Here is a 21,786-nt window from a genome sequence, read left to right as displayed (position 1 = left end):
AGGCTAAAGACTTAACTTTCTTTTTTTTAAAAAAAAAAAATGGGGAAGTTGTGTTCCTCCTTGTCAGGTTTCCCCTGAATTTTTTTTCCAGGCCCGAGAGCAATTAAAATATATCATGCAGCTCTCATATTTTTCTTTCTACAGTATCTTTTCTTCTTCCTATTTGAAGAGCCACAAATACACAAACTGTTGGAAAGCTAGGAGGAAAATGCACCAAGTGTTAAAATACAAATCGTACTCAAATTGAAGGGAGCAAAAGAAAACAAGGTCATCTGTAAACGAGTGAACAATTAAAAATCATTTTCTTTTTTATTCTACATATGTACAAACAAGGGAGAAAAAAAACCTAATCTGAATGGGGAAAAAACATAAATAGAAATGAGAGGCGTTTTTTTTTTTAAAAAATAGTTCTTGAAGTTAAGTGGGATTTTGTTCTCATGATGGTAGTTGTATTTTTTTTTTCCTTCCTCCCCACCCCCCCGAAAGGGTCCTTGGTTTTTCGGATTAATTCCAATCCCTAAAAAGGAAATCCAACTTTCTTTACTTTGATCCAGAAACTGGTCCCAACTGCAGAGAATATTCTGCAGGAAAAAGTAATCGGCATAGCCTGCTGGTTTTTTTTTCCCGTTCCCCCAGAGAACACAATTTCCCTTCCTCCTGGTTCCTCTCTCGAAAGATCGCGCCTTCGGCCCCTTTCCGTTTTAAAACTTCAGGCTGAATCCGGGTCCTGCGGCTGACGCTCCTTGGTTCGTGGTCGTTAAATGGAAACCGGTATCTTTGATGTCATCGTCGCCCTGCGAAGGCAAAAAAGGACACACGTACCCCAAGGGTTTCAATACATCGACTTACAACCACGACTGAGCCCAAAGTTTCTGTGGCTAAGGGAGTCCGTTGTTAAGTGAATTCTGCCCCATTTTACAACCTTCCTTGCCCACAGTTGTTAAGTGAATCACTAGTGGTAAGTCAGTCATGTGTTTGTTAAGTGAATCTGGCTCCTGTCTTGATTTGGCTTGTCAGAAGGACACAAAAGACCATCACATGACCTCAGGATACTACAACCGTCATAAATATGAGTCTAACCTTAACCCTAAGGCAGGATTAGAACTCTCTGTCTCCTGGTGAAATACCCCAAGTCACTCAGCTGGCTTTCATGCCTAAGGCAGGACTAGAACTCTCAGTCTCCTGTTGATTAGCTTAAAGTCACCCAGTTGGCTTTCATGTCTAAGGCAGGACTAGAACTCACCATCTCCTGGTGATTGGCCCAAGGTCACCCAGCTGGCTTCCATGCCTAAGGCAGGACTAGAACTTCCAGTCTCCTGGTGATTAGCCTAAAGTCACCCAGTCGGCTTTTATGCCTAAAGCAGGACTAGAACTCACCATCTCCTGGTGAAATACCCCAAGTCACCCAGCTGGCTTTCATGCCTAAGGCAGGACTAAAATTCCCAGTCTCCTGGTGATTAGCCCAAAGTCACCCAGTTGGCTTTCATGTCTAAGGCAGGACTAGAACTCACCATCTCCTGGTGATTGGCCCAAGGTCACCCAGCTGGCTTTGTGGCCAGGGTGGGACAAGAACTCCCAGCTCCTGGTTTCTAGCCCACTACACCAAACTGGCTATTACTGTTCCATTGTTAGCATGCTCTACATACCCCTTTGCTGTATAGAAACTCTGCAAATGGAAGGTATCTGGCTGTATTACGATGACACTCCTTGGATGAACTTACCAGCTGACTGTATCCCAGTCCTCCTTCTGGGGGTCGCGGGCTTGTGCCCCGTTTCACTCGCTGTTGTTCGCTTTTGGCCGGCCACGTTGGAAACATGGAGGGGTCAATGGGTTGTGGGGTCTCACGGAAATATTCGTGCTTTAAGCCGTCTTCGGCAGTGATCCTTCTCCCAGGGTAGTAGGTCAAGAATCTGGAAAAGCAGAAACGCACAAAATGCAAATTGAATTGGGCAAAGAAAAAGGGGATCCGCGCATCCCTTTCTCCAAGGCCCTTTTAACTTTGTTAAATGAACGTTCGTAAGTCAAGGACAACCCACACAGGTAGTCCTCAACTTAGGACCACGTTTGAGCCCAAAATTTCTCTTTCTAACCGAGACCTTTGTGAAGCGAGCTCTTTGTCTCATTTTACGACCTTTCCTGCCACATTTGTTAAGTGAATCGCTGCAGTTGTTAAATTAGTAACACGGTTGTTAAGTGAATCCGGCTTCCCCGTTGACACTGCGACCGTCGTAAGTATAAATCAGCTGCCAAACGACTGAATTTCAATTCACGTGACCATGGGGATGCTGCGGTGGCCTTAAGTGCGGAAAATGGTCGTAAGTCACTTTTTTAGTGTCGTCGTAACTTCGAACGGTTGCTAAACAAACTGTTGTAAGTCAAGGACTATTTGTAATTATTCGCAGAACCTAATTTCCTATGCTGGAGAAATGAAGTCCAATGCATGCATATATCCCATGGTAACTTCAATGGATATTGAATAGGTATTAGAAAAAACTGATTAATCTGTATCTGAACATACTTTATAGAATTATATTGGTTCTAAGCAAGAGGTAAACAAAATAAAAGATTTTAGTCGAGGTGTGCCATTTTTCAGAGCAATGATGCCAGTTTTTTTCACAACCTTCTCCAGGAAATTTTTTTTCAATTTCTCATTCTAACTTTCAGGCAATGGACCAGGCTCAACTAAGATCAGTTCAAATGCTGCCCTCTGCTGGGCAAGCCTGATATAGACTCGTGATTTCCCACAATACCCTGGTGCGGCCCATCGTTACTGACGCTGCTGTGCACCCCATTTTCACCCTCTGCGCGTCCCGTTTTCACTCTCTGAGCATCCCATTTTCAGCCTATTCCAGGTGGCGGCGGCAGCGGCAATCACCACCGCCTGGAATGGGGCAAAAATGGGACACGTGGCGATAGGCAGCAGCGGTGATGGACTGCGATGGGCAGTGGTGTTCCCCGCAGCCTGGAACAGCTGATAGGCGGTATTCCGGGAGGCAGATCCAACCGCCAATCAGCTGCTCGTGCTAAATCAGGCTGTGTTGAAGCTGACCAGGCTGTCTGCTGTTTGCTGCAAGGAGGCAAATTGTTGGGAGGCAGAGGCCGAAGGTTGGGGGCCGGCAGGTGGGCGGGGCTTCGGCAATATTTGCTGTATAAGACGCACAGACATTTCCACTCACTTGGAAATGGGGAGTGCATCTTATACACCGAAAAATACGGTAATTGCTTGCTTTCTCGAAAGGAGCACCCTGACTCACTTATTCATGAGATCGAATCCTTGATCCGAGAGGAGGGCACCGAACCGTTTGCGGAGGTTGTTGTATGGATACTCTGTGAAGGTCATTTTTTTGACTGCTGGCAGCTCGTTATAACCCGGCCAGATTTTTTCACTCGGAGTTCCCAAGTCCTTTAAAAGAAGAAAGCAAAGATTAAGGAAGCTAGGCTGAGAATGGTTGCCTTTTGAAAATGGTTTTTGATAAATAATAATAATAAAGCAACTTAAAATTGAACACCATCGGTATTGACAAAATCCCGGTCAGTCAATTCCAAAAAGACAGCCATAATTACAACAGGAAGTGTGAATGAATTCTATTTCCCTTCTTGATGGCCAATTTTACACCAGAATAAATCTGTCTGCCCTTGCCACCAACCCTGTAGGCAAATCCAATCCATGTCACAATTACATTTCTTATCAAATCATCTAAAAAGATTAAATCATGGGAACTGCACCGAAGTTTATTAAACTGAGATGTTTTTGCTGCTCATCCAAGTAACTTCTTCAGTCAAAACGAAAAAATGATGTTAGGCAGAGAGTCAGGGAGTTGTTGGGATGTACTAACTCTTGCCATACCAACTGCAGGAGTTTCCTCATATATTGCAAATGTAAACCTTAAACTTTTAATTTAACCTTTTCCGATGCTTTTGACCTGGATGATTGAGTCTTCATTTTAAAAGATTAACAGATTTGGAAGGGACCTTGTAGGTCATCTAGTCCAACCTCCTGCCCAAGGAAGACACCCTACACCCATTTCTGACAAATGGCTGTCCAGTCTCTTCTTGAAAGCTTCCAGTGATGAAGCTCCCACAACTTCCGAAGGCAACTTCTCTTCCATGGGTTGATTGTTCTCACTGTCAGAAAATTTCTCCTCATTTCCAGGTTGAATCTCTCCTTGGCCAGTTTCCATCCATTATTCCTTGTTTGGCCTTCAGGTGCTTTGGAAAATAGCTGGACCCCTTCCTCTCTGTGGCAGCCCCTCAAATATTGGAAGACTGCTATCATGTCTCCCCTGGTCCTTCTCTTCACTAGACTAGCCAGGCCCAGTTCCTGCAACTGTTCATCATATGTTTTAGCCTCCAGTCCCCTCTTTGTTGCTCTTCTCTGCACTTTTTCTAGAGTCTCAACATCTTTATGTTTGTTATCAAAGTTATGCAACCTGGCTAAAACCGCAAAGGCAGCACACCCCTTCATATCTGACAGCGCTGTGATCAAATGTTGAGACCCCTCTGTTCCCATCGTAAAACTGACAATTGCAAAGTACCGCGGTTGACTTACTTTAAAAACTTTGTTAATTTGGTCGATTTCGGATTTCCCCGGGAAAAGCGGCTTCTGGGTTAACAGCTCTCCGAAGATGCAACCCACAGACCACATGTCGATGGCTGTGGAATATTCCTGGGAAAGAGAAAAAATATGGGGAATCCGTTGAGTGGGTCCCATCCAGCAGCGTGTCAAACATTCTGGGGGTACTTTCCTTAAGATTGGATCAGCCCAGTTTGAGGTGGAAGTAGCAGAAACTAGAAAGGATTTTGTGTATCCCTGATTGGCCCCACATGTGACTCATTTAACAACTGCAGTGATTCATTTAACAAATGTGGCAAGGAATGTTGTAAAATGGGGCAAAACTCACTTAACAAATTTCTCACTTAGCAATATAAATGTTGGCCTCAATTGTTAGTTAGTTTACTTTATTGTCATTGCACCTCGTACAACAAAATTAAATGCAGTCTTCAGTGTATGTTATAACTATAAAAATAAAACACACACACTTTGCATTCTATACAATTGAATTGAAAACCCCTGATATTGCATTAATATTGCACTATGCAGTAGAATTCAATATAGTTACTGCTCTGGGATAGAAGCTGTTTTTCAGCCTATTTGTCCTTGTTTTTATTGTCCTGTACCGGCTGCCAGATGGTAATAGTTCAAAAAAAAAAAAGGAAAAAAAAGGGGAGGGGTCCCCAGAATGAGATGGATCTTTAAGAATGTTTTGAACTTTCTTGAGGCAGTGGGAGCTATAAAGCTCTTCCAAAGAGGGAAGAGGACGACCTCAATTTATGACCATTCTTTTAACATGGTTTGAAGTTATAAAAGCCTGCAGAAAAAGTTTCTTGTGACTGGAATCCAGGATACTGATCTAAGGGAAACGAAGCATGAAAAAAAGAGATGCCACTTAAAAACCTTAAGCCAGCAACCCCCCAATATCACAAACCTTGGCTCCGAGTAAGAGCTCGGGCGCTCGGTACCACAACGTCACGACAACCGGGGTGTAGGGCTTTAAGGGAGAACCATATTCTCTGGCCAATCCAAAATCTCCAACCTAAAGAGGGATGAAAATAGAAGGACTTGTTGGAAAACATGTACTAAGTCCATTAAGAGTGCTTGATTGACCAAACTGGGGTCCCTCTACAGCTCTCATTAGAAATGAGCAGAGACAAACCTCCGCTGTTCCTTATGCCTGTATTTTAAGCGGAGTGGCGGGTTTGCAGGAGGACAAAACCCTCGCAGGGCACGGGTAAGGCAAACCAAAACGGCTTACTTTTAAAATCCCAGCGTGACTCAAGAGCAGGTTAGAAGTTTTCAAGTCCCGGTGCAGAATCCAGTTGTCGTGGAGGTGTTTTACCCCTCGGAGCAATTGAATCATCAAAGTTTTTACTTCCCCTGGAATATAAAAATTGGAGGTGTGAAGAAAGGAAGGGAAAAGCCACAACTTAGAAGTCTCTCTCTCTCACCCAAAGGTAGGGGTGTATCTGGGTCTCACCTGGCAGAAAAGGCTGCTTCATGGTTTCCATCAAGCTTTTGAGGTCGTGTTCAACGTAGTTCATCACTATGTAGATCTTGTCCATGTTGCTACCCACGACAATCTCCTAGATCCCAAAGAAAGAAAGATTATAGCGATGAATCCCCCCTCATCGTGTCCACTTGCTAGCTCTTGCTCCTTCATAGCGGTTTTTTTAAAAAATCAACGGAACCGCTGTATCAGTGAGATGGACAGCGTATATATAAATCTATCTATATAAAAAAGGCTGTATTTATGTATGTTCCAGCATAATTCTGGAACGCCTTGAGCAATTTCAACCAGACTTGATACACAGATGACTTACTATCTGGAAACAAATACTGTGGGGGTAAGACACCCGTGTGTGTGTGTGTGTGTGTGTGTGTGTGTGTGTGTGTGTGTGTGTCTATGTGTGTCTATGTGTATGTGTTCCAGCATAACTGTGGAACACCTGGGCCGTTAAGGAGAGTGAGTGCGGCATCCTAGAGAGGCAATTGTTTGTGATGTCATGGGAGGAGGGAGGGAGAGCCTGGGCCGTTAAGGAGAGAGAGTGTGGCATCCTAGAGAGGCAATTTTTGTGATGTCAGATCCTTCACAGCTTCCTCTGGAAAGGCAGCCATGACGTTCACCCTCCAGTGGGGAAATGGGGAAGCTCCTGATGGATTTGGGGCAAAGTGCCAGGATCGTAGACAAGGCATGGGAGGGGGAGAGGGCAGGGATGATGGGCATGGGAGTAGGGGGAAGAAACGGCCCTCTCAATGGCTCCCTGTCAGACAAAGGCTTCAACGTCTATAAATACCTGGGCAACGCCCAGGTATTTTATTTAGGAAAAATAAAAATGGAAGAATCCCTGGAAGCAAAAATACACTTACCCTAACAGTGACAATATTCGGGTGCTGAGCTTTGAGAATGGTGTTGATCTCTCTTAAGGAAGTAATAGGAAAACCTTCTTTTTCCTTCTCCATTTTTAATCGCTTCAAGGCCACAATTTCATCTGCAAAATAAATAAATAAAAGAGGAGCATAATTTGACTGCAGGCAGCTTAGCTCTCTTTCCCATCAGTCCATTAAACGGGGCACGGAGTGTTTCAAAACCCAAAGGTTTTTTTTTAAAAAAAATAAAAAAATTCAGAATTCACAGCCTGAGTCCAGGAAACCGCAAACCGGTTTCACATCTCTGAACCCCAGCGTACCTGATGAAAGAATTTTCAAAAATATTGAAGGCCGGGGCTCCAAAAATGAATGACGGTGATTACTTTTTAATTAATTTAATTAAAAAGGACTCGATCACCAGGTTTCGGAAAACAGGGTGGTCAGGGAAAAGTGCAAAATTGGGTCCTTGGGATGACATATTTATCCTGTCATTCGTTCAGAAGCTCAAGTGGGTGTACAGAGCACTCCTTTGTCTTTTTCTTCACAATAACCTTGTGAGGTAGGCTGGATTGACAGTGTAATTGGCCTCGGAAGCTGCTGGTCCTATCAGTGTCCCAGCCAGCTTTTGACCAATTTAAGAAAAATTGTGGAAGTCAAGAATTTGTCTCCTGACTATCCTGCATTGTGCTCAGGTTTAGTACCTGCCATAATTCCCCAAAATATCCTACCTGTTTTTTTGTCTTTTGCTCTGTACACCACACCGTAAGTCCCTTCCTCGATCCGGTTCAAACACTGGAATTCTTCCACGCTGCGGCAGCCCTGTGCAAGAATGAAGGAAGCAAATGTTCCCATTTTTTAAAAAAATCATTTTGGAAAAAAAAAATCTCACTTTGAAAATTTGTAGCTAGGAAGCAAAGGAAGCTAATCTCCTTATTTAAATGGTTATTTTATTTGGGTGCCTTTTTTATTCCCTCTGAGGAGATCTAGGGGTGTAATAACGGGTTATAGGTAGGTTTTTTAAAAAATAAAAAGATGAAAAGTTTGCTATTTCCAGGATTAGGAAGAGCTGTCTCTTACAGATGTCATCTCAGCCTAAAAGAGGGACAAATGTACACTGTGTTGAATGCAGAAGTAGTCCTCGATTTACGACCGCAATGGACCCCAAAATTTCTGTTGCTGAGTGAGGCAGTTGTTAAGTGGATCTTTGCCCCATTTTACAACCGTCCCTTGCCACAGTTTGTTAAGTGAATCCCCACACTTGTTAAGTTAGTAACCTGGCTGTTAAGTGAATCTAACTTTCCCCACTGATTTTGCTTGTTGGAAGGTTCAACCGTCGTAGTAACGAGTCAGTTGTTGCCAAGGGTCTGAATTCTGATCCCAAGTGACGACTGTGGGAGGCTACGTCAGTGTGGAAAAGGCTCACAAGTCCCTTGCTTCAGTGTCGTAACTTTGAACGGTTGTTAAGTGGAGGGCTACCCGTATGAGGTCCGTCTTACCTGAAGGGCTGGGAGATATTTGGGCAGCTCTCGTTTCAGTTCTACGGGCGAGGAGATGGGGGAATCGGGAAGATATTCGCCTTCCGTCAGGGCGTTGGACTGCGGGCTTCCTTCAACGATGTCATCTTCCTCAACTTCGCTTCCCACAGAATCCTGGTCAAACCTCGACTCTGTAACTTTAAATGCTAGAATCATAATTGGGGAAGCCACTCACCAATTGGGGCGAGCTTTGCCTCCCATCCAAAAACGGCCCTTGTTGCTATAGTTGGTATTTTAGAGATAAAAGGGCTTCTAAACGCCGATCACGTAATTCCAAAGGTTGTTGTGGTCCGCCAGCAGCCTGCAGAGCTGGCAGCGGAGACAGACAATGAGGAGGCTGAGGAAGAACATGGGGCAGTCCTGGAGGCTGGGAAAGACCCAGATGAGGGCTCTGCGTCGGAGGCAGAGATGGGGCCAGGGCCATCGGGGAGTGATGTGCGGACTCCGAAGCCTCCAGAGGCTGACAGTAGAGGCAGAGGAACAGGAGGAGCCTGTTCCTAGTGCACGTATGAGAAAAGTTTCCCTTTTCCTACAACTGTGCCATCCGGGCAGTTTTGGGGAAACAACGGCTAGGCAGGCCAAGCAGTAATACACACTCAAAATTCAGGTGAGGCTAGCATCAAGGCACCCCCCCATTTGTAAACTATATGGAGCCCGGGGTAGCACAGTGGTTAGAATGCAGGATTGCAGGCTAACTCTGCTGACTGCCAGGAGTTCGATCCTGACCGGCTCAAGGTTGACTCAGTTTTCTGTCTTTCTGAGGTCAGTAAAATGAGGAGCCAGATTGTTGGGGGGTGGCAGCATGCTAACTCTGTAAACCGCTTAGAGAGGGCTGTAAAGCACTGTGAAGCGGTATATAAGTCTAAGTGCAATTGCTATAATGTTAAACGGGGTTAAGTCCTGAAAAACAAGTCTGCCGTTGCAGAATGAAAGTGAATCGGCCCAGGGAAAATAATTGAGTTTCTGACCTATCCTGCCATGTTTCCCTCAAAATAAGACTGGGTCTTATATTAATCTTTGTTCCAAAAGACGTGTTATGGCTAATTTTCCGGTTAGGTCTTATTTTGGGGGAAACACAGTACTAAACGCCTCCGCCTGCTGACGATCTTAACTGGGGCTTATTTTTGGGGTAGGGCTTATATTACCAGCATCCTGAAAAAAAATCATGCTAGGGCTTATTTTCTGGTTGGGTCTTATTTTCGGGGAAACAGGGTAGAAGGCCGGTAGAAGAGAATAGGACATCAACTCCTCCATCTGATTCCTTACCAAGTGGAAGATGGTCTCCATTTTCTCGCTCCTCTTCTTCGGTCATTTCGTCTTCGCTCACCTCTTCTGCAAAGACAGATGGAAGATCTACTTCAGGGAGCAAGTAAAACAGCTGTTTTGAACTCCGGGCCAAAAGGGAAGAACAAAGAATTCAGATTCACAGCACTGTTGTGGTTTACAAAAAAAAAAAAAAAAAAAAAAAATCTGGAACAGCTAAACTGAAATACACACACACACACACACACACACACCCCAAACGTTCTTGGTGTTGCAATCTAGAACAGAGGAGGGTGGATTGTTGCTTGACTCCAAGAAGTCAAAAGATTAAGCAATACCATTGGTATAAATCTATATTTAGGTTTTGCCAAGCATTGGCAGCAACAGACCAGTGATAGAATTCAATTTTTTTTTACTACCGGTTCTGTGGGCGTGGCTTGGTGGGCGTGGCAGGGGAAGGCTACTGCAAAATCCCCATTCCTTCCCCACTCCTGGGGGAAGGATATTGCAAAATCTCCATTCCCACCCGACTCTTGGGCCAGCCAGAGGTGGCATTTGCCGGTTCTCGGAACTGCTCAAAATTTCCGCTACCGGTTCTTCAGAACCTGGATTTCACCCCTGAAACAGACCATGATTCATAATCATTTGTTTCGTGACTGGATTTATAGCGGTGCTGAAAAATGGCCTAATGACTGTTCCTCACACTTGCAACTGTTGTAGCGTTCCCCGACACATGATCAAAATTCGGTCCTTGCTTAACAACCCCAACTAGGACTGCCAGAACCGCTGTTGCTAAGCGACGCAGTCCACCTGACGTTTCCCTGATGCCCGTTTTGCTTAGCGATAGAAATTCCAATCCCAATTAGGGATTGTTAAATGAGGATTACTGTTAATGCAGCACGGTGAAAAGAAGGTTGTTTTCTACGACTAACCAGCTGACTGTTCGGATATTTCCTCCGAATTGCTTCCTGTCTCCTCTTCTTCCTCCTCCTCCTCTTCTTCTTCCTCTTCAGACTCTTCGCTGCTGGATTCTTCTTCCTCCTCTTCCTCTTCCTCCTCCTCTTCTTCTGAAGCCGATCCTGATTCCCCTGGGGAAGAGAGGAAAAAAATAAAATTGTCAATCTCCAGTGGGCTCAAACATGGCAACTGCGCTGAATCGGCACCCGTACGAAAGCTACCTGATGACGTTTCAGCCGAGCTGGTTTTTCGTTCACTGTCACTGATATCCTGGAGATCTGACAAAGGGTCTTTTCCTTCTGGTTTCTCCTCTCTCACTGCAGGGGGAGGACAAAAAAAAAAAGGGGGTAAACCTCAGGTGACAAAGGAACTTCATTGTACATTGATTACAATTTGACTGTTTGAAAATCTCCTTTCTTAAGACGGAGGATAGTTTTCGCTAAGACATAGGGGAATTCTCAGCCATCAAAACCACTGCTTGGCAATTTGAAACATGCACATCTGGAAGATATCTGGTTGGGGGAAAGACACCCTCCTCTCCGTGTCTCCATCTGGAAAGCAGGCCCTGCCTGATATTCATTAGATGACTGTCAACAAAATTGAACAGCATTGCTTCCCTCATTAAAACGTTTAAATTATTTTGGACCATTAAAAAAAAAAAAGGGGGGGGAAGTATTTTATATGTTTACACAGATCACAGTAATTTTATGTTTACACAGAACACCGTAATTTTACTCTGTTGTCTCGAAAATAAGACCCTATTGGAAAATAAGTCCTAGCATTTTTCAAAATGCTCGTAATATAAGCCCTACCCCCCAAAATAAGCCCGAGTTAAGATTGTCAGCCAGATGGAGGCATTTAGTACAGTATTTCCCCCAAAATAAGATCTCACCAGAAAATAAGCCCTAATGCATCTCTCGGAGCAAAAATTAAGATAAGACCCGGTCTTATTTTCGGGGGAACACTGTATTTTCTTCAGTGGTCTATAACTAAGTTATAACGTAGAACCTGTTCTTTAGTTCTACAGAAATATATCACTATAAATTGACAAGATGCACTTTAAAAAACTTTCCAGGCTAAAGCAATCTGGGAAATTTAAAATTTCACTTCCAATTGCCGCTGTCCAATTTCATTCTCTCCCAAGAACCTTTTCTAGGTTGGCAGCCATGATTTGATTTTTTTTTCAAAGCAAGTGTGCAGGAGATTGAAGGACGTTTTATATGATGCGATAGCGTAACTTTTCTCTTGTTTTCAAGTACTATAAAAATAGGATACAATTATCATCCTCTTCCTCTGTGGCGCAGGAAAAAAAAAAGCTTAGCGGGATAATATGGAACGGTGTTTTCAGTCACCCTGCATGCAGGGTAATACTTAAATCACACGATTTAAAATAGAAGTTTGATGATTAATAAAACTTGCAATGTACTTTCAAGCCATCCCCATCTTGGTGGTTTCAATCAAGATACCCACAAGTTCGGTTGATGAATTTAAAAGCTACCTGGCTTCCTGATTTCTGACGGTTCAAGCTTTTCCCTCTGTTGCCGCAGGGGACTTCGGCTCCATATTCTCACTTTCTCTCCGTAGTCTTCCCTCATTGTCCTATGATGCCCTGAGACTAACAGAGACAAGGGACATCTGTTGTCATTTTTCCCAGGGTGATATTTCAAATCTTTACAATTCTCCCGAGATGAGACTCACTCCGGCCAGGCACCTGACTGTATCCAGACCAAGCTAAATCACCTGAAGATGAGCCCCACCCAGATGTTCAGAATCTACCTGAGCTGCCTAGCCCCCTTGGATAAGATAACCTTTATGGTCATTTTTTTTTACTGTGAGCACACTGGCCCACAGTAAAAATGAAATTCTATTAACCAGCAAGTTTCCCCTTCCAGGTTGGCTTTAACTTCTGAGTTTTGTTTCAACTTCCAACTTGCCCATAAGGGGTCCTTGGTGGTCTCTGAGGCTTGGTTGTTTTCTTGTGGTCATTTAATTACCCAAACTAGGTAACATCATTAGGGCTACCGGTAGTAGCAACAGTGCTACTAGCGTCAGTGCTAGTTGTTGTGGCCCTTCAGCAGCCAGTGGAGCTGGCAGCAGAGTCAGACAGTGAGGAGGCTGGGGAGGAACTTGGGCCAGTCCTGGGGGCTGGGGAAAGCTCGGACGGGGGGTCTGCGTTGGAGGCAGAGAGGGAGGTAGACAGCAGTGAGGCAGAGGAACAGCTAGAGCCCGTTCCCAGCGTGTGCATGCACAGAGCTGCTGGAAGACAAGAACAACTCAGAAAGCAGGGTCGACTCAGGAGTAAAGCCACATCTTGGGGGTGATTGGCCCCTCCCATATGAAATAAAAGAGGAGCGAACAGGGAGGGGGCTTTTGCAGGAAACAATTCGTTCGTTCCGTGACTCTGAGGGACTCTGTGCCATGTTTGGCCTTGTACTCCGGTTGGAAACAAGTTACGTGGCAGCTTGCCAAACGAGATAAGGTCTGTGTGGAGATATATTCCTTTGAAAAACTGCTTGGACAAACCTTGCTGACTGTGAATGAACGTAATTCACAGTCGTTTAAATAAAAGAGGTTTTGCCGGGACCAATTCCTGCCTCCTGCTTGTTAAGGGAGCCTAAGTCAGAACATTAGTGACATCATCACTAGCACTGATGATGTTACCTAGTTGGGTAATGAAACATCTGCAAGGTTCCGAGAGCATCAAGGAGCTCTCATTTCAATCCTACAGTAAGCTACAAATTATTCTCTTTTATTGGTACTTGCCTATAACTCCTATGCAAGAAGTACCATAAGCTCGTTCCCCACATTACTCACTGCTTAGCACACAGCCCACCCCGCATTTTGCTCCCTGGGCTACTTACTCTCCCTTCTGGCTTCCCGTTCTTTCCTCCTTTCTTCCGCTCGCCTCTCCCGTTCTTTCAACTCTCGCTGCTCCTTCTGCTGTTCCCTTAATTTCCTTTCCCGTTCCCGTTTTCGTTCCAGTTGCTCCAAGCGGTCTCTAGAGAGTTTGCATGTATCGACGTTAATTTTATTAGTCCAGCGTGCGGATGAATTGCGCTCAAGTTGAGTTTCATTTTCTCTTTCAGGAGAAGGAGCCTTATTTATCGGTTTTCCTACCCAGAACGGTTCACATAAACGGAAGTGAAAGACTAACGTTCTGCAATAGGAAAAGTATAGTTCACGTCAGAATTTGAGCGAGGCCAATACAATCGTTTTGCCTTTGATTGTTGAAAGAATGAGAGACTAACGATGGCAGGAAGGATTGACACCTACTCGAGACAAAAATCTCAGTTCTTCAGGCTCAAACTTTTAAAATAATATTATATTCAGGCACCCAGTCTTAGCTTAATAACAACATATTTAGTGTCAGGGTTCCCACGGATGCCCTAATTAAATCATGAGTCTCGAGCCAAGCTTCAAAAGAAATCCAGTTATTTATTAGGAGCTTCATGTCGGCAGGTTCCCAAGTGACCCTACATAATTTATGCTCCAATTATGACCCTGTTTCCCCCCTCCACCCCAGGGTGTGTCATCAGTCACATTTCGAGGATTGTAAAGGTCACTCCCCTCCGGCTGCTGTAGGTCACCCTGGATACAGCCTTGAGAGAGATAAGTGTGGAATGTGCATCTGTCTTTGGCTGCTGTGCAGTTTCGCCGGTTTCCCATCCCCCCTGGCCTATGGCAACTCGAGAACAGGCCAGGGATGCTTTGCAAGATAGAGCGATAGAGATAGAAGGGAAACTGCCAGGCACCAGGAAAGAGCATATACCAATTTTAAAGGGAATCGTTAAGAGGTTACTACTATCTACCGTAGTTGAGACTTGTTGAGTTATATTAAATATATGTCAAAAAAAAAAAAAAAAAAGAAATATGGACCTGTCTGATTTAGATACTTAAGGAAAGAATTAGAATTAGACATTGCTTCTTCTAAGTTTTACACAATTACTAAATCTTCAGGAAGGGCAGACGCAACAGAAAAACTAAACTGATCTAAATTGGTTGCTGGGTTTATTTATATATTATTTGTATTTCAACTATATGTACGTAAGCCTTAAGCAGTAAACAAGAGGGCTGTCTTTAACTTCAAATGCAGATACAATCTCAATATTTAATTGCTCGGATTTAATATAACCAGATGCTCAGCAGAGTCTATTTGGGAACAAAATGTAACTGGTAGAATGCCACAAACGTGAAATTGTATCATTCTCTTATTTAGGGACATTCTTACTAGAGCTTATTAATATGCTCCCATTTCAAAACCAAAATGTACTATCAATGTTAATCAAATCAAAACACCTTTAGTTTAGACATCTACAAGGAGCTGGGAGGGGACACCACAGTAGTTTTCTGACACCTCCCACCCTAATTCTACCGCCTGCAACTTTTAAAATTTATCAGCTGGCCCACATGCTTTCCAAGCACTCACAGCCATTCCAAGTAAGCTAACTGTGCTTAAAAGATGTAATAAGCAAAATCTCCAGGAATTTGAACTTGGTAGGTAAAAGGCCTATTTCTTCACAAAAACTGAAGCAGATCTATGATCATTTCTCTCTATTGACGATACTGAAATGCTGGTTTATATCATAAAGCGACAATGAGCCAGTTTGGTCTAGTGGTTAAGGCACCAGGCTGGGAAGCAGGAGACGACATGTCCAAGTCCTGCCTTAGCTATGAAAGCTAGCTGGATGACATTGGAGCCAATCATCAGGAGATGGCGAGTTCTAGTCCCATTTTAGCCATGAAAGAAAACTGGGTGATTTTGAGCCAATCACTCTCTCTTGGCCCAACCCACCTCACAGGGCTGAGATAGGAGGAAGTTGTGTTGGACAAGTTTTTGCTGCCTTTATTTGTAAAAAAATATATATATAAAGGTGGGGTAAGAAATTACATAAATTAAATACAAATAAATAAATGACATCGTTGACAGGATCGTGTCAATTCCCCCTCAGCAAATGGAAAAAGTGTTAAGAAATATAACCAAGTATCCAAATGAAATTGCTCAAGGAGATCTCTAAGGAAGAAATGTTGCATTTGGGCCTGGTACAAAAATTACCTCTCTCTCCGCGAGTGCTCCCTAGCCAATTCTCTCCTTTTCTGCCTCTCCCATTCGCGACGGGCCTTATCCTGCTCTTCGCGGTGCCTTTTTCTACGTTCATGCTCGCGTTCTTTCTCTTTCACCCTAGCATGTTTCCCTAGTGATAAAGATACAAAGAAAAGGAGGCGTCGGTTACCCCTCCTTTGCAAACGGCATTTGGAAACTTACTAGAGCAAAGGAATGGAAAAAGAAAAAGATGGGCTGGTTGGTTTTAGCCTTGGCTCAGGCACTTCCTGCAACTGTTCTAGCCAGCAGACTCTGTGGCTGTACTGGGAATGATGGGATTTGCAGTCCAAGCCTATTAGGAATCGGTCCTCAGCCAAAACTTGGGTGTGAGAATGCGTAATCTTAATTTTGATGTGTCGTGTCCAGTATTGATTTTATGTGTGGGTCTTTTTTTATTTTATTAATGATCCAAACTGAGTTAAACAAGCATTATTAGCTTAATGTTTGCCAGGGATAGATAAGAAAATGAGTGTTGTGATGCGCCAGCAGCCTGCGGAGCTGGCAGCAAAGTCGGACAGTGAGGAGGCTGGGGAGGACCATGGGCCAGTCCTGGAATCTGGGGAAGGCTCGGATGAAGGGTCTGCGTCAGAGGCAGAGAAAGGGCCATCTGGGAGGTATGTGCTGCCAGAAGGGAAGAACAGTTAAAACAAAAGGGACGACTCAGGAGTAGGGCTTGGAGATGATTGGCCCCTCCCATAAGACGTAAAAGAGGAGCAAAGGTACGTGGGCTTTTGCAGGAAGCAGCGTTGTTAACTCTGTGCAGTTTAAAGCCTGTCTGATTCTGGACTCCGTGTGGCTTTGCCAATTAGGTAGCGTGTCAAGGGAGATAAAGGTGGGTGATGATCGGCCTTATCCCGAAGGACTCTTTACAACTTTTGGGGACTCATCTGTGAATGCAGAGAATTCACAGCTGTTAAAATAAAACAGGTTGTTGGGACTACTCGTGTGTTTTACTGACTCAGGAGGCCTAGGTTAGAACAATGAGTATGAGATAACTTAAAATATTATAAGCTTCTAATAATGTAATACAATGAATTAATTTTGTATTTCAGATTTCTTGCTTATTTGCCTGCATTTCGCTACTTGTACTGGCTTTTCCTGTTTCCATAGTCTATTTTTATTATTTGAAATATATATATATATATATATATATATATATATATATATATATATATATATATATATATATATATATAATAATAATAATAATAATAATAATAGGGGTGGGGGAAAGTGTTTCGTCTGGTCTGGATGGCTCCCCTAAAAGACTGCCTTATGAATGTATTTACAGAAAGAAAGGCTAGAGCTTCCATGTATCAAAGCAGTATATCTCAAAATTAGAAAGTAAAAACAAGCCAGGTTAAGAGTCACAACTGCTTCCCAAAATCCAGAGGCTGTTTTTACCCTTTTATATGTGGATATGGATCTGATTTTCTTTCTCAAATGCTGGGGAAATGCAACTTGAGTGGACATTGTTTGAAGGCAGGGTGCTGAAGCAAAGAATAGCAATAGCAATAAGACTTACATACCGCTCCACAGTGCTTTGCAGCACACTCCAAGCGGTTTACAGTGCCAGCATATTGCCCCCAACAATCTGGGTCCTCATTTTACTGACCTCAGATGGATGGAAGGCTGCATCAACCTTGAACCGGTCAGGATCAAACTTCCTGACAGTGGGCAAAGTCAGCCTGCAATACTGCATTCTGAGCAATGCACCACCACGGCTCATGTTATGATTTCCACACGAGAAGCTCATGTATTAGCATGGAGTAGGACTAAATGCTCTCTGTGAACCTACTTTCATACTTCTAAGCTTCCACAAGCTTAAAACCTTGCCTGAATAGGCAGTGCCACAAAGCGATTCCTAGACGGATCTGCTGGCCTCAGAACCTTCACTACTTCCCAACCTTGTACTTGTGGCCCTTAGGCTTGTGACCGTACAGAGCGTTTTTATCAAAAGCAACAGAGGAATCCCCAAATGAGAAGAACGGAACCTTCTGCTGAGTGACTGCGATGCCGTCTTTTTTCTTTCCGCTTCTCGTCTTTTCTGTGGTGGGCTTTCTCCTTGCGTGACATTTGCTGGGGCGGTTTGATTGCCAGGGAATCGTCCTCCTCTCCCCTATGGAGCACATAAATGGAGCACGAAAAAAAGTAAGACTGGAGAAAGCTACAACCGCCATCTTACCTAAGTGATCCTAAGTGACAAGTGATTTTGCTTTTCCTCTTCCCAATTCGCTTTTCCCCCCTCTTATATCTCTAAGGCTGCAAACAATGAGAGTCATGATTCTCACTGGTGTTTATATATGACTTAAAACTTATTCTTATGCTACCATTCACCCCAAATGCTCCCAAAAGTTGCTTCAAAATCTAAACTGCTTCAAAACCAGCAAAGAAAGCAGGGCCATTTCATTAGCTATGCCAAAAAAACCCAACAACCCTCCATGAAGTTCTTCTTTCCATAAACTGTCAATCACTATAAGCAGCAATTTCAGTAAATTATAACAGCAACACAACAGTTCAGGTTGCTCCTAGAGAGATGCAACAATTTGCAGCTTCTCTTCTCAAACATGCTAGCTCATCCTGAGGGAGATTTCGTTTTTTTGCAAGGCACTCTGGGAAGTTGGGAGGTCAGGGATCGAAAAGTCCCTTCAAATGAAGAAACCTGAACGACTCTACTAAACATTGATTTTCTCTTGCAATCCAGTACAGATAGTCATTGACTTTCAACAGTTCATTTAGTGACCGTTCAGTTATAACAGCACTGAAAAAAGTGACTTATAACAGTTTTTCACAATTATATCATCCCTATGTCTACGTGATTGAAAATTCAGATGTTTGGCAACTGACTCAATATTTATGATGGTCCCGGGGGACCGTCATAACTTAACGTAACTTAAACAACTGCAGTGATTCACTTAAAAAAAAGTCATAAACTGGGGCAAAACGGACTTCACATTTGTCTCACTGAGCAGCAGAAATTTTGGGCTCAATTGTGGTCGTAAATCAAGGACTACCTAGAGCAGCTTTCTCACCTGTCGTCCATAGAATCTTCTCTCCTGTAGGGTGAATTTCTAATAGTGATCTCCATACGGTGATCTCTTAACTCTCCCTCTTCAAGGGAATCTCGCTTTGAATCCCGGTCATCAGACTAGGGTGAGTTAGGAAGAAAAGATTCATTTTGGCTTTCGGGAAAGTGCCCTCATCAACTTAAACAGAGAGAGTGAAAAGGGCTGAGAATTATCATACGACTGAAAAGAAGACACACATATATGCATACTTTTTTTCAAAAGAGCTGAATCCCATTATTATCAAAAAAAAGAATTGCTGTGCAAATCACAGAAAAGAAAATTTCCCGATACAAAATCCCAAACTCACATTTTTGAGGCGCTTGGTATCTGCTTTTTCTTCCTGCTCCTTCCGGCGTTTCTTCTCCTGAAGAATTTCATCTAACGTTTTCACCTTCCACGATTCCTTTTCATCACCCATTTGTGTTACAAAAGGCACTAGGAGGGAACACAACCATTCAGTCGCTGGAATCCACACCCACAGTGAGGAAAGTGTTTCCTTGGCCTTCAGAAAATCCTAAATCTAAAACGCCACAATTTATCAGCTGGTTTCTTCTGAGCAATGCATCTATGGATTTCTTTAGAGTTGTTCATCATTATGGGTCAGTCTATTACCCAATGGAGGGGGAATTTCAATCCATTGTTGTTGTGTTGGACAACAAGAAGTTTTTCCTGCAAGTTATTTGGGGCTGTACTAATTATGCTTAAAAGATGTAATAATCATTATTATTATTTATTATAAAATATTTATTTTATAACTATTTATTATATTTAAATTTATTATATTTATTATATTAACATTTATTATATTAACATTTATTATATTGATTATATTAACATTTATTTATTTTATTTATTTATTTTTCAGATTTCTATACCGCCCTTCTCCTTTCGGACTCAGGGCGGTGAACAGCCAAAGTAAAACATTTGTACACAAAAGTTAAAATAGATTTAAAATAATTAAATAAAGTTTGGCCCACAATTTAAAACATTTCAATTCAAAACCAGTTTCAAATTTTAAAAACCCACCATAAAATCAGGACATTTATTACATTTATTATATTTACACTATATTTGTTATACTATAAAATTATTTATTGTAAAATAAAAATAAATTATTATAAAGTAATAAATAAAAAATATTTTTTTTAAAAAACCCTGAAATTTGAAAACGGTACTTCAAAGGCCCAATTCTCCACAGAAACCGGCCGCCCCTCCCCCACCTCGAAAAACATTTCTCCACAGCAGCCCGCCAAAAACACCGGCCCTCCGACGTAGGCCATTCTCCTCAGCGGCCGCCTCCCGGGCCGCCGAGCTCCCTTCCGCCCCGCTGCCGGCTCTCTCAGCCGCTTCGCCGGGCTTGAAGGCTGCGAGAAGCGGAGAAGGGCCCAGCCGGACATCGACCTCACCTTCCCTCACGGCCTTGGCACCGCCACCGCTGCTTTAACGGGACCCACTCGCCTGAGGATGGTGCGGCCGGAAGTTGGGCCGTCCGGCCTGCGCTTCACATCCGGCGTGGGGTGATGACGTCGCGTGAAGGATTTTTTTTCTTTCCCCTCCTCCCCTCGTCAGAGGCCTCTCAATTGAAGCTCGACGATTCATAGATGTTCGAAAGTGTAGAGGGGTATCGCTGGCCGTACACTTCCGAGCTAGTCGACTATATTTTCTGTATCTTCAATACAGAAATTCAGGAATTGTCCTTAGGCTAAAAAAACTAATATAAACTCTTATTTTCTGAAGATTTAACCTGTGTCCGACTCCCCTTGCCAAGGACTTCGCAATAAATCTCAAATAGAGAAATTCAGGAATTGTCCTTTAGGCTACTTAGTCAAAGAAAGCTGTTGCAAGAATCCTACTTTTTAAACTTTTAAAATACCCTCCGAAATAAAATATTTACAATGCCCCCCCCCCAAATCTGGCAATTTAAAGATACAATAGCACTTAAGACTTATATATCGCTTTACAGTGCTTTTACAGCCCTCTCTCTAAGCCATTTAGAGTCAGCCCTATTGCCCCCAACAATCTGGGTCCTCATTTTATCGACCTCGGAAGGACGGAAGGCTGAGTCAACTTTGAGCCAGTTGGTCAGGATCGAACTGCTGGCAGTGGGCAGAATTAACCTGCAATATTGCATTCTAAGCACTGGGAAGGAAGGAAGGGAGGGAGGGAAGGCAGGAAGTAGAAATAGTGAAGGAGGGAGGGAAGGAAGTAGAAATAGTGGAGGAAGGAAGAAAGGAAGGAAGATGTAATGGATGGATGGAAGGAAGGGAGGGAAGGAAGTAGAAATAGTGAAGGAGGGAGGAAGGAAGGAAGATGTAATGGATGGATGGATGAAAGGAAGGAAGGAAGGAAGGAAGGAAGGAAGGAAGGAAGGAAGGAAAGAAAGAGAAAGAAAGAAAGAAAGAAAGAAAGAAAGAAAGAAAGAAAGAAAGAAAGAAAGAAAGAAAGAAAGATTCATTTTACCCACTAAGAGGTTTACAGAGTCAGCCTATTGCCCCCAACAATCTGGCTCCTCATTTTACCCACCTTGCAAGGATGGAAGGCTGAGTCAACCTTGAGCCTGGTGGGATTTGAACTGCCAAATTGCAGGCAGCCGATAGTCAGCAGAAGTAGCCTGCAGTACTCAATACGAGGCTCAATATGTGTGGACTCCCAACTCCCAGAATTCCCCAGCGGCTAGTCCACGCATTTCAAAGTTGCCACAGCTGACAAAACACTAGCCTAAAGCATTACACTGGAAGTCCTTGACTTACGACCATAGCTGAGCGCAAATTTTCCGTGCCTAAGTGAGACAGATATTCAGTGAGTTTTGTGCCCTCTCCCCATTTTACGACCTTTCTTGCCACAGTTGTTAAGTGAATCAGTGGCAGTTGTTAAATTAGTCACATAGTGAATACGGCTTGCCCATTGACTTTGCTGGTCAGGTTCTAAGCAGGGGG

At 43.3% G+C, this 21,786-nt stretch overlaps 1 protein-coding gene across 30 annotated transcripts; it reads right to left on the bottom strand.

Moving 5' to 3' along the window:
• Positions 1-285: 285 nt before the first annotated feature.
• LOC117675840 (cyclin-dependent kinase 11B) lies at positions 286-20,381 on the bottom strand. Of its 30 annotated transcripts, none has more exons than XM_087879306.1 (20): positions 20,257-20,381; positions 19,158-19,285; positions 18,815-18,930; positions 17,777-17,901; positions 15,735-15,873; positions 13,543-13,838; positions 12,180-12,296; positions 10,903-10,998; positions 10,657-10,812; positions 9,728-9,817; positions 8,423-8,598; positions 7,655-7,745; positions 6,927-7,048; positions 6,037-6,142; positions 5,815-5,936; positions 5,488-5,595; positions 4,551-4,667; positions 3,256-3,404; positions 1,722-1,911; positions 286-794 (listed from the first exon to the last, which is right to left on the bottom strand). In XM_087879306.1, the coding sequence occupies exons 2-20, from the start codon at positions 19,266-19,268 to the stop codon at positions 702-704; spliced, it is 2,520 nt and encodes an 839-aa protein (XP_087735432.1). In that variant the 5' UTR covers positions 19,269-19,285; positions 20,257-20,381; the 3' UTR covers positions 286-701. The 30 variants fall into 30 exon arrangements, with proteins under 30 accessions (XP_087735432.1, XP_087735433.1, XP_087735434.1 ...); XM_087879307.1 differs by having other exon boundaries at positions 8,423-8,592; XM_087879308.1 differs by having other exon boundaries at positions 9,728-9,793.
• Between the last annotated feature and the right edge of the window lie 1,405 nt (positions 20,382-21,786).

The sequence above is a fragment of the Pantherophis guttatus genome, chromosome 15 (genome assembly GCF_059756535.1).
Source record: "Pantherophis guttatus breed Tessera chromosome 15, ASM5975653v1, whole genome shotgun sequence".
Classification (NCBI taxonomy): Eukaryota; Metazoa; Chordata; class Lepidosauria; order Squamata; family Colubridae; genus Pantherophis; species Pantherophis guttatus.
Note: the sequence above shows the minus strand (reverse complement) of the source record. Positions and strands in the feature narration are given on the sequence as shown.